Source organism: Raphanus sativus, chromosome 5 (genome assembly GCF_000801105.2).
Source record: "Raphanus sativus cultivar WK10039 chromosome 5, ASM80110v3, whole genome shotgun sequence".
NCBI classification, from domain to species: domain Eukaryota; kingdom Viridiplantae; phylum Streptophyta; class Magnoliopsida; order Brassicales; family Brassicaceae; genus Raphanus; species Raphanus sativus.
In genome coordinates, this window is record NC_079515.1 from 6,178,874 (window position 1) to 6,192,875 (window position 14,002).

The following is a 14,002-nucleotide window of genomic DNA, read 5'->3' on the forward strand; positions in this document are numbered from 1 at the left end:
TATCGTAACGGATGTTATTGAACAACGTGGGCCGTCCTTTGTCAGCTCAAAGCTACTATTGTTATCACCACATGTCTTACACATATCAGTAAACATGAGATTTCGTTGCTTCAAATCCTTCACTATTAGCATAACCAATAACAATATATATAAATGTTATTGAAAGACCTTTCTCTTTCTTTCTAAAAGACATCGTTGCCTGACAAAACCAATTCGCGTTATAAAATAGGTTTCTAGTATTTAAAATCACCACTACCCTACAATATTCCTTAGTGAAAACTTATATATACGTTTGTATAATTTTTTCCTTTCCAAAAATTATATTTTAAAGTCATGTTTTATATAAGATAGTGTTGATACCTAATATTCATCTTCATGTTCATCTTCGGATTCCTTTTTTCGTTTCTATTCTCTTTTAAGAATATGAAAAGACGTATAATATGCACAAGTTGGTACTCAATATGATAGATGTATCTTCAAATTGACGAGAATATTAATTAGCTTTATAGGGCATAGAATATTAAATTGATGTTCTTATCGGACTACCTTTTCTATATATCAAAATTTTGATTAATCTTTGTTGTTTGTTATCACAGGCTAATAATGTGAATTTCATGCGTACTACACTAGTTTTAATTCTGTTTTAAAAGAAAGGCTTGCTATTAAAACACAGAAACAAAATGTATAGCTATTATTTTTTCAAGTCATACAGTTTAGTAGATAGTGATCAAACATACAAGTTTAAGGTTACATTGTAACTAGCCCTAGCCTAGAAAGAAATATTATATGGACTGAGCAGTATAATATTTTTGCTTTTGTAACCTTATAAATTCATTTTGGATTACAATTTTTCATAAATCGGTCCAGCTCCAAAACATTTTCGTCAAATCATACTTAGCGTTTTAAATGATAGTGGAAAAGTATTATGGAACATTTTACAGGTTATTTTAATCATGTAATCTTACGAGATTCTTTGTTTAGCTTAACTATATATTAGAGTAATTACTTGCTAAAGCCATCAGATTAGGCTGATTTGATTTAAAATCGTTCATCGTTTTTATCATCAGGATTTCCTCATCTATTGTGTAACATGGATTGTGATTATAGATGGAGCTCATATATCATGTTTCAGATAAGCTAGTTCTATATAGTAGAAAAAAAACGTAAAGCAGCATCGCAGATCCAATTACTTGACAAAAAGAACATCGATCATAGATTTGTTAGACTATATAGAGATATACAAGTAATACCCTAATCATATACAGGGTATATCTGTATATCTCTATATACTCTAACAAGATTCAACTCATATTTACTGGAGCATTGTAAAAAGTATGGAATTTTTTGACAAATTAACGCACAGAATATTGGTGTTGTAATTGTTTATCCAACCAAACATTACTTAAACCCACATGTAAAAGGTTGAAATCCACGTCACCAAAGTCTTTTGTACAACTTTCTCTTTGGGCCTAATTTTCCGGGTGTACACATTAAGATATATGCATGACACACACGTTATGATATATGCATGACTTCATCGCGAAAAGGAGAATAACAAAGTCTAAAACAACTTTGACCAACCCATTAGATGTTTATTTGAAGAGCAACTATACAATGCAGTTAATTAACACTAGATGCCCCGTGACACGAAAGCTATTGAGTGAAAGAAACCCCAGTTTCTTAGACTACTTTTATTGGGAGTTTTCTCCATTGAGGTTTTTAATATATGTGTTATGTATATACAGTATAACCTCTTTAAATTAATAATCGATAGATTAATATCTCTATAAATTAATATAATTTCATAGTCCTAAATTGAGTTTTTGGTTCAATTAGTATCTCGATAAATTAATAATCTCTATAAATTAATAAAAAGATATAGTTTTGGTGTAGTCCCAACATTATTAATTTATAGAGGTTTATTGTATATGTATGTATATATTATATATGTATAAGCAATTGTAGGGTCCATAAATTTTGTAGAACCCTAAAGATAAAATTCTTAAAAAGAGCTTTAATTAAGAATCAATAAAAACCCTTATTTATGGGGTTTCACAATAATTGTGGACCCTATAATTATTTATACATATAATATATATATATATATATATATATATATATATATATATATATATATTAAGAACCCCAATGGAGGTAGTCTTAATTCTTTATTAGCCTAGAATCATTTACAGCATCATGTACTTGTGAATACAAGATATCAATTAAAATAAAACTTTGATAGTTACAGTTTATGTTTCAACTTCCACATACACATATTAAAATATCAATGGAACTGATAAAAGTGTTCTTAAACCACGTGCAAGGAAATCAGAGAGAGAGAGGTAGTTTGAATCCTATATTTTCATTTCTCACGACAAAAGCATATAATATTTTCTTATTTGATAATTGCTGCAGACTTGCAGTATATATACTCTCGTGTTGAAGATACACAAAGTGATCTGTTGTTGCAGTGCAGCCTATAAAACTTACAGTCAATCTGGTTTAATTAGTTCTGAATATTTAATAGAAAAAATCGAGATTATGCATTATCATCAATCATCAGCTCGTCTTTGTTCCTGTCTTTCTCTCATTTGTAACGCTTTTTGACTAGGAAAATGTCCTGCCTAACTTATCCCATTAACAAGAGACACGTGCCTTTTTGTGATAGTTGTTTCTTCATTGAACAAAGGTTTACCGTGAACTCACCCATCATTCACTTACACGTGTCTTTACTTCTTGAAAAAAAAATTGGCTCGTACCCATTAAAAACGAATAGTATTTTTTATTTGCAGAATATTGTTTAGATAATTTTCATATATTGGCGTATTGATGTATTATGCGACTCATTCAAAGAAATTTACCGCGTAAAATAACAGGAAAACCACGAGTCTTAAACAATCACCTAATTTTGATTTTTTGAACGTACAATAACTCGGAGTTTGTGCGAATACTGATATACCTATAATTGGGAAACCTTTGACAAAAACATTTTAAGAAAACTGTAAATATCAGAGGTACTATACAGTCACAGAAAGTATTAAATTAAATAACCAATATTGTATAATCAACTTTCTTGCATAGGTTCAACGAACCCAAGTGATCGCATAAATCACGACGCCCTAATTGTTCCACGTGTCATGATAAGCTCAAAGGTGGGACCCATATTGAGGCCGCACGTTAACGAAGATTGGGCGGCGATGCTGGACTCTTCTGTACCTCCTTGTGTATATATATACATACGCAGACACAAGTAGCAGAGGTTCAAAAGTTCAACAAAATATCAAGAAAGTGAAGATATATTATTATACTAGAGGAAGATAAATATTAAAAAATGGGTATTCAAGAACTTGACCCGTTAGCCCAGCTAAGCTTACCACCGGGTTTCCGGTTTTACCCGACGGACGAAGAGCTGATGGTTGATTATCTATGCAGAAAAGCCGCCGGTCACGACTTCTCTCTCCAGCTCATAGCCGAGATTGATCTCTACAAATTCGACGCGTGGGTTTTACCAAGTAAGTTACCTTAACCGGCTCGGTTATGTTTAAAACAGAGATAGTTTCCCTAGATGTATTATAGTAACTAATTAAGTTGTGTTGTTTGATTTTAGGCAAGGCGTTATTCGGGGAGAAAGAATGGTATTTCTTCAGCCCTAGGGATAGGAAGTATCCGAATGGGTCGAGGCCCAACAGGGTTGCTGGATCGGGTTATTGGAAAGCCACCGGCACGGATAAGGTTATCTCGACCGAGGGAAGAAGAGTCGGTATCAAGAAAGCTTTGGTGTTTTACATTGGAAAAGCACCAAAAGGCACCAAAACTAATTGGATCATGCATGAGTACCGTCTTATCGAACCCTCTCGCAGAAATGGAAGCACCAAGGTAAACTAAATAAAAGTACAATAATTTATTGCATTTTTTTTTTTGTTAATTCCAAATTAAGAACATTTTTTTATAATGATCATTTTTTAACTGTCCAGCTTGATGATTGGGTCCTATGCCGAATATACAAGAAGCAATCAAGCGCGCAAAGACAAGCTTACGGTAATCTAATGACAACTACAAGTGAATATAGCAACAATGGTTCGTCGACTTCAACTTCATCTCACCATTACGACGACGTTCTTGAGTCCTTGCATGAGATAGACAACCGAAGTTTGGGTTACGCCGCCGGTTCATCAAACGCGGTTCCTCATTATAGTCATAGACCGGCTTTAACCGAACAGAAAACCGGGTTTCTTAATTTAGCAAGGGAGCCAAGTTATGACTGGACTAATTTTGGTGGACACAACACGGTCCCGGAACTTAGACGGAGTCATAACGTTCCAAGCCTCCGTTACGGCGACGGTGGTGGTTATTTACACGGTGTGAAGACAAACGAAGAAGAAGATAAGACGAAGCAACAACATGCTGAGGGGATTCCTCGGTTTAATAACTCAGGCGTGTTGGCTCCTGATCAGGGTTTCCATGTTGACCCGGTTAACGGGTTCGGGTACTCGGGTCAACAACCTGGTGGTTTCGGGTTTATGTGATTGTGTAATGGTGACGCAATAACAAAAAAGAAACATATTTTTTTTTGTGCGAATCAGATTAATTGATTAATAGCGTGTAATTGGAAATCATGGGGGTTAGCTTAGGTTCCACTTGTATATTGGTCGTCATTTGTCCTCAAAGATACATTTTTGCAAACTTTTTAGCTGGATTCTCATCATTTGTATTAAACTATTAATTAATTGATATTTTTATAATAAAATTAGGATTTTGCTACATTTGGTTTCTTCCCTTTGTAATCATGCATTGATGACAAACAACAATAATATCCCCCGGCATAATAACATGTATTATTGAACCGGTAACTAAAAACAAACATGGGTTAGAACGATACCGTTCATCGTTTACTATTAACGTCGACAACATAAACTATATGTAAGCAAAATATCAAAATATCAAAGTACATGACCAAATTTATTTGTTTCATCAATGATGATGTTGTTATAGCCTAAAGTCCAGTACTGGTATAGTTTGTGTATATAAGCATATGGCCTAATGCAATATCGCACGAGATAGTTGTGCACAGTGGCGAAGGATGAAGGATCACATGGGTCAGTTGACCCCTGTAAATTTTTGAATTTGATATAATATATGTATATAATTGTTATATTTTTTTTGATCGAAATAATTGTTATATATATATATTGATTAATTGCTTAAATTCATTTTACCAAAAAATATTGTTTAAATTCTAATGGTCCCTGATTTTCAAAAAAAAAAAATTCTAACGGTCCCTGGCCCCCTTTATTAGTTGAGTGATTTCGCATATGTAAAATTTTGATCTCGGTAGATTCTTTTTCTACCTCCCCTCGTTTATGTATGATGACATATACCATGACGCAATGCTTGAAACTGTCATGTTACAGCTGTAGCCTGTAATCGAAAAGACTAAAAGGTGTCAAAATTTGTTAGATAAACTGAATAATGTCTAAATGGATGTGTATTATTTAATAGGAATAGGAAAGTGATGGTTACAGATTATAATTATTAGATGACCATATAATTAAAAAGAAAATTTAAAAGACCAATTGGATTATGGAGATAAGATTGGAACGATAGGGGTTTCCCGAAATTGCATGTGTGGATCAACATGTGCAGCTTATTTGACCAGTTTGGGATCATTTCTTTCCTAAAATAGTAACAATTCATACCGTACAAGTTTCAAACACAGCAGCGCTTTTTACTCCTCTGAGCAGATTTCTCATTTTCATAGTGAATTATCTAGTATTTATAATTTATGGAAATAGGGTAATTTATGAATCTAGGGGTGTTTTCCTTAATATATATATTTTTTGTTTAAAAATAGTGGACATTTAGTGAAAGATGAAAAATACTATTCAACAAAATCACTTGTGAATATCCAGTAAGTTGAATATAATCTTGAATAATTCGTGGACTTTGAATAGTTGAATACAATTTATTGTAACACTTCTTAAATCATCAATAACTATTGCATAGTAAAAACTCCATAAGCTAATAATTGATAAATTTATCAATTTCATAAGTCCCAAATTAAATTAGAAAAGGTGTTTAAAATATCATATCATTTTTCATGTTTACCTTAACCAAATTTACTTTTAGTTTTAAAGAAGTAAATAAACACTTATAACTCTAAAATTAACTAATCTAGACTTAGGATTTAGATTTGAGGATTGAGATTTCGAAGGGTGGAATTTAGGATTTTAATAAATAAATACTTAAAAATTAAAATTAAAATTTTAAATAGCTGCAAAATTAAATTTTGAATTTCAAAAAGAATTAAAAAAAGAAACAAAAAAATTCCTAAAACAATTTTTACAAAAAATAATTCAAAACAGAAAAAAATGAAACAAAGAAATTCCTAAAAACAATTTACAAAATTTCAAATTTAAAAACGTGTAATTCAAAAACTATTGAAAAATATTTTTATTATTTATATTTATATATTGATAAATATGGTAAAATGGTCCTTTACATCTTTAATGAAACCTCGTACTTTAGGTATTTGTGAAAATATCCATCTATGAAAAGTAAACATGAAAAAATGGTACCAAAAGAAAATTGAAAATAGAAAATTTCCAATGAATTATTGTAAAATACAACACAGTTCAACAAAATAATAAAAATGTACTTTTGAAAACTTAATTAGATATATTGTATCGATATAATTCTAAATTAATAATTCATGTATATAAAGTCTATATAAATATAATATATATTGTATAGGTTTTTTAACAGCGAAATGTTTTTCTTTAAATTTTATGATATTTCCAAATGTATTAATTTTAAGGGGGAATACTAACTTTACCTCAAATTTGACACATTTTCAAATTTACTTTTAAATGAAAATTATTTTCATAAATACCTTAAATTTATTATGAAAATATAAAAATGACCATTCTAAATCATTTATAAATGTCTAAGAATTATTTATATAAGTTTATAAACCACCTCATACCTAAATACTAAAAGATGAATTTCAATTTTACTATAAGTTCGATATTATTTTCCAAATTTACTCTTAAAGAAAACCATTTTCGTGAATACCTCAAAAATTTATGATTTAAAATTAAATGAATTCTGGTAAATCATTTATAAATAATTAAAATAAATTATAAACATTTTATAAGTTTATAAATCTAACCACACCTTTATATACTAAACTCTAAAATAATCATTAAACCATGAATTCAAATGTTAAAGAGTATTTTTGATTGGATGTATTTTAAAAGGTGGTAAACAAATTAGGGTTTTAAACAATTTCTCAATACTAAACGGGTGAATTTCAATTTTACCATAAATTTGATACCACTTTTCAAATTTATCTTAAAAGAATATATATTTATATAAATAGCCTAAATTTATGACTAAAAGATCCAATTGACTCTATTTATTCATTTACAAATGTTTAAGAATAATTTTAAAAATATTTATACACGTAAACATTAAACAATAATCAGTAAACCCTAAATGCAAATATATGGTATTTTTGATTGAGTGTATTTTTAAAAGTTGTAGATAATTTAGGGTATTTTAATTAATTTCTCATAGTAAAACTTAAACATTAATTACTAATCCCTAAATCTAAACATTAGAAGAATTTGGATATTTTTGATTGACTGTATTTTTGAAAATTAGTATCCAAATCAATATATTTCAAAACATTTCTCAAATTGCACCTAAAAATGTATTGACATTTTTAATTCATACTTCTATAAATTTTTAAAATTAAATTTTAAACATAAAATTTTTATCTATAAAATTTAAGTAATAAATATTCTATAAAGTTAAATAGTTTTCTTATTTTACATATATAAAACATATTTGGAATATATAATTTTTTAAAAAAAAATTCCAATATTATTAATTTATATTTTTACTGTACATGTCTTTTGAATAAATAGGTTTAAGCTTAATTCACAAACTAATTTAATTATATCCACAAATTCATTATCAAGGTGGCAAAATCAATACAACAAATAGAGTTTTTTCTAATTAATTTGAGGTTATCTCTCGTCCAAGGAATAGCTCATGCTAATATCTAATGTGAAGTGCAACCTACAGATGGACCATCTCTCCGACTATTTATATGGACTGTAAGCAATAAATCTATATTTACGTGACCACATATAGAATTAATAATTTCACACTAGCGGAGAATCGATCCCTGATCTAAAGTAAGGACAATTTGTCTTTTAGTGGATACACTAGACCACCACGACATGGCTAACAAAAAAATGTAAAATTAACATAATAATAATTACGGTTGATGTATAGTAGTCCTTATATATAGTTTATACTAGGTGACTCTCCCACGCCTATGCACATATAAATGTTTATAATTAATATAAAGAAATTATAACTTTCTAATATTTTACTTTAGTTTTATAATTAGATTGGTTTAGAATACACATGTAGGAAAAATAAGTAAAAAATATTTTGATTAATTTATGTTATTATCTTAATTAAACATATGACTATGATATAAAAATTGGATTTGTTTAGTTATTTTAGGTAAACTAAATTTTATATTTTCATTTTGAACTAAATCATAATTTCTTGATTCTATATTTGATTAATTTTGTTAATTGTATTTAGTTAAAAGTTTTTTACATATATTTATAATTTATGTATACTTTTATATATGTAGTCTTAGAAAACAAATAGAAAAATGAAGTTTTCCTTGGTTTGAGATTATACAACAGATAACCAATAATTTTTTTAAATATATGGATCTGAAATTTATAATATTAGATTAATTTTATGCTCTTAATGTATAAATTTAAAACATTTTGTAATTTACATGTATAACAACTAAATATAAATTAAATAATACTATGTTATCAACTCAATTAAACTTCTAATTTGGAGTGTTAGAATTTATATCAGTTTGATATGTTTAATGATATATGATCGGTTTTAAGATTATTTAGTAAATTAATTATATTATGGGTGAAATTAGCTCTTTTGTTATATATATATATATATATATGTTTGTTAATTTTTCGCTTGAATTCATGTAATATATATTCTATATTTCAAAATTTTTAATATATTTCTATTTTATCTTTATATGAATTGTGATAAATAATAAACTAAATTTAAAATTGAAAATATTATTAAGAAAAAGGAATATAACAAAACCTCATAATATTGACATATATAGGAAATACTTCTAACTTTTAAAGGTTATATATATAATTAACCATTTTAGAATCAACTTAAGAACGCCACGTAAAAAACTGATTTTTCGAATAATATTATAAAGATATCAAAATTCATTGGCATTTGAGGATTAAGGTATCTGTTACTATTTTTGGAAGTGGTTTAGTTTTAGTTTTTTTTTTTCCTGCTAAATGTTTATTTTTAGTTCTGAAGGGAAAATTATTAAAGAGAAATCGTATGACTTTTATTGGATGAAGCTCTACGCAACCTATTGGAAGAGCATATTCTATCGTATATACACCTGAAAGCGAAAGTTTTTGAGTATAATACTTTGTATCTGTTTTGCTTTGAAACGACTTATGGTCCAAATTCAAGATTTTTTCGCCCGTTCAACCAACCATTCGTTCGACCACTGCCACATATAATTACTAATCAGGCCCCGACTCGTTCAAACGCAGTGGTTGCGGTTGTTGTTGCGAGTAGGGCTGGGCAAAAAATCCGAACCCGAAAAATCGAACCGAATCCGATCCGAAAAAGTAGCACTGAACCCGAACCGAAATTGATTAAATATCCGAACGGGTTCAAAATTTCGGTATTTAAAGAACCGAAACCAAACCCGATCCGAACCGAAATATTTTGGGTATCCGAATGTATCCGAAATAAATTTATATACTTAAATATATACATTATTTATATATATAATGTATATTAAAAATATTAAAATATATAAGATACCTTTAAGTTTTCCAAAATACTCGGAAAATATATGCAAATAGTCAAAAGTAAATGTTTAAAATAGCTAAAGTATACTGAAAACACCAAAATAGTTAAATATCTATTGATTCTTTATCCAAATATTCAAAGAAAATCAATTTATATGTTAAATTAAGGTATTTTGACATATATGTTATGAAAATTTATATGTAATATATTATCTTTCTTATAGATTTTGAAAATTTAAAGTATATAATGAATTTAAAAAATTTAAAAACATTTTAAATGGGTTATCCGAACCCGAATCGAACCCGCAAAGATCCGAACCGAACCCGAACCGAAATTTAGAAATATCCGAATGGGGCTGAAATCTTTGACCCCGAAAACCCGAAACCCGAATGGACTGAACCGAAACCCGAATGGGTACCCGAACGCCCAGCCCTAGTTGCGAAAGTTTGCGGATGCGAGTAGTTGCAGTTTCTAGCATTATTTAGCATTTTGTATGATTAGTATAATGTTTGAAAATTGTTGTATTTGAAAGATATTTGTGACTGGTTGTGTAACATCCCGAGTTGTGATATACGGAAAGGCTTAAGAGAATTGATTTGGCTACATATGTCATAAAAGTTGACTTACATTTTCCGTCACACATCTGTTTAGAACTCCAGAGTTAAGCGTGCTTGGGCTGGAGTAATGGAAGGATGGATGACCTATCGGGAAGTGATTCGCGATACCGTGTAAGTGAAGCCAAAGCACGGGAAAAGGTCGGGTGGTGATTGTAGGGTCAGTAAACAATGATTTCGAGCCATGGAAAATTAACGACCGACCGTCGGATGGGATGAGACCCACGGGCCGAGAGAGCGGGCGTGGGTGGCCCATTAGCCGTAGGCGGGTCGGGGCGTTACAAGTGGTATCAGAGCTGGTTAGCCGTCTCAGTTCTGAACTGAGAGGCGTCTTGAGACCTGTCGTAGGGCACAACGAGGACGTTGCGTTCTTTGAGAGGGGGTGAATTGTAACATCCCGAGTTGTGATATACGGAAAGGCTTAAGAGAATTGATTTGGCTACCTATGTCATCAAAGTTAACTTACCTTTTCCGTCACACATCCGTTTAGAACTCCAGTGTTAAGCGTGCTTGGGCTGGAGTAGTGGAAGGATGGGTGACCTATCGGGAAGTGATTCGCGATACCGTGTAAGTGAGGCCAAAGCACGAGAAAAGGTCGGGTGGTGATTGCAGGGTCAGTAAACAATGATTTCGAGCCTTGGGAAATTAACGACCGACCGTCGGATGGGATGGGACCCACGCCGAGAGAGCGGGCGTGGGTGGCCCATTAGCCGTAGGCGGGTCGGGGCGTTACAGGTTGATTATGAAATGTTACAACGGTTTAATAATAAATTACCAATATAAATATATTATAACATTATAAAATATAAAAAATATACCATTGTGATAAAATATAATAATAATAAATAATAATATTTTGTTTATTTATTTGTTTTTTTAATCAGTTGAAAGTTGATGACAAAAAAATAAGTTGAAAGTTATAATTGTAATAATTTTTTTTGAAAATTATATTAAAATTTTTAAAAGAATATTTTGTTTCATTTTATATGTGTATATCTTTATATTTATAAGTATATTAATTTTAAAGTTCTAATGAAAAGCTAGTTTAAAGTTTTTATAAAAAATATTTATGGTACTGTTTGTAAATTTAAATTAATATATAAAATGTGGATATATTGTTATTTATAACATTCTATTTTTTTAATTTATTTTTTTAAAAAAATAATTTTATATTTATTTATCCAACCAGAATCGCCTGCAACCGTAAAAGCTAATTGGAACCAACTTTTGATTTTAAGAGGTTCGGAGCGATTTGAAGCAATTTTTAACGGTTTATACGATTGTTTTGAAACGCTGTCAACTGCTACTAACCACAAAATATGTGTTTACGGGTGGTAGCGGAGAAACCAGTCAAATCCTTATAAATATGTGTTTAGTTGTTTGATAAGAACAAGTTATTTAGTTGTTTCACAAGAAAAAAGTAATTAATTAGACCAGTATTAAGCGATTTTCCCTATATATTTTACATTAGTAATAACCTTTATTGATGAGAAACTGTTCAAGTTTATGGAATTTATTGGACCAGTATTAGGCTGTGGGCCAAAAGTAGACTTATGATTCAAGTTTATGGAATCCATTTACCAAATGAGTCTATGCGTTACAATGAGTTTTGTTTGATTTTTTATTTTAATAAATTATTTATCATAGTTTTATGATTATTTTTATATACTGTGTAGAATTTATTTAATAATTAAAAACTCATTTTCACACATAAATTCAAATTCAAATTTGTATTGTATAATTATGGTAAATAGATGAATTGTTATCAATTTTATACCAAAAAATAGAGAAAATACTATACTTAAAAGTTTAAATTGAATCCAATCCGAAATAAGAATTAGAATAAAACAAAAAATTGAAAGTTAAATAACGATCTGAGTCAATGACAAACACTACACTTTCTTATGTACTAAGTTAATGTTTTATTAAATAAATTTTAAATTTTCTATTTTTACTAGATTTTTTTTTAAAAAAACATTCTATTTTATAAATCACCTTTTTATGTACAATTAAAAATAAAATACTATTAACACGCATTTACATTTTTGTTTAGGATTTTAGAAAAAGAAAATTACTGTCATATAACCTTCTATAGTTATCTTCTATTTAGAAGTTCAGAAAAGTTATATTGCTATTAAATAATTATCTCTAGTTACTAATAATTGTTTTTAAAAAATTACTATTTTGACAATTTGTATTAACACTATTTTTAAACTTATTTTTTAGTTAAACAACTTTTTGTATCATGTTTATCATCAAATTCTCATCTTAAAAATATTATCAGATAACTTTTTACAATTTTCTTTTGGTTAGGACTTAAAAAACTATGACACAAATCTCTTTTGTTTAGGATATTTTTAAAAGCAAAACAATTATCAAATATTCTTTTACAAATTAATATTACATAACCTTTTACAACTATATTTTGTCTAGGATTTAGAAAATAAAATTAGTATCAAATAATTATTTCCAGTTAATATTAACTATTTTTCAGTGTTGCCATTTTCAAAATTCATTTTTTCAATATCACTAATATTTTTACAGTTTTTATTGTTAATTAAATAAATTTTTAAATTTAATTCAATAACTTTTAGTATGATGTTTATCATCAAATTTTTAAATTACTATAAAATTCTCTCTGGTCGGGATTTAAAAATAAAAATAAAAAGAAATCTTATTTAGTTAAGATTAAAAAGGAATAAAATATTTTACAAATATATTTTATTTAGGGTTTTTAGTAAAAAAGAAGTTATTTTCACATAATGACAGGTTTTATTGACATATTCACAAATTTTGTTTTAATTGACCCATGTCACAATAATTTTGGATGAAATATTTGATGTTATTTTTTGTTTATAATCTTTTAACACAAATTATCTATTAAAAAGTAAAGTTAGTTAATTATAAGAACAATATGATTACTTTTACAGTTTTATTTTATTTTGACTTTTAAAAAGGAAAATACTTATTTTATAGTTAGTTTTTCTTTAGAAAAATTATACAACTAACTTAGTTTTTTATAAAAAAAATTCTGTTTAATTAATTATATGTTTTGTATTACACATACAAACACATATTCATCATATGCACACATACATGTAGGACAACAATATCATAATTAAAAATTTATGTTAGCATTATAAGATGTACCAAAGATAATATAAAATTGAGTTGTATTAATAAATTAAAAGAAAATACTCGTATATTATTTTTCATGTAAATACTATTATGTTTTGTAAAATTAATATGTGGAAGCTTAAACCTAAATATAGATTTGAAATATTCATTTTTATTTTCTAAAATCTTAATAAAATTTAAAATAATGTTTGATAGTAGTTTTATTTAAAACAAATCCTAAACAAAAAAAATTGTATCATATGTTTTAAGTCCTAAGTAAAGAGAATTGTAAAAAAAATATTTAATAATATTTTTTAAACGGATGTGAATATAACATGATATTAAAATTTATTATTAAA

The 14,002-nt window shown here is 28.3% G+C and overlaps 1 protein-coding gene across 1 annotated transcript; it reads left to right on the forward strand.

Moving 5' to 3' along the window:
* Positions 1-3,244: 3,244 nt before the first annotated feature.
* Positions 3,245-4,761, forward strand: LOC108857458 (NAC domain-containing protein 55). Its single transcript, XM_018631445.2, has 3 exons — positions 3,245-3,512; positions 3,608-3,876; positions 3,975-4,761. The coding sequence occupies exons 1-3, from the start codon at positions 3,332-3,334 to the stop codon at positions 4,524-4,526; spliced, it is 1,002 nt and encodes a 333-aa protein (XP_018486947.1). The 5' UTR covers positions 3,245-3,331; the 3' UTR covers positions 4,527-4,761.
* Positions 4,762-14,002: the final 9,241 nt, after the last annotated feature.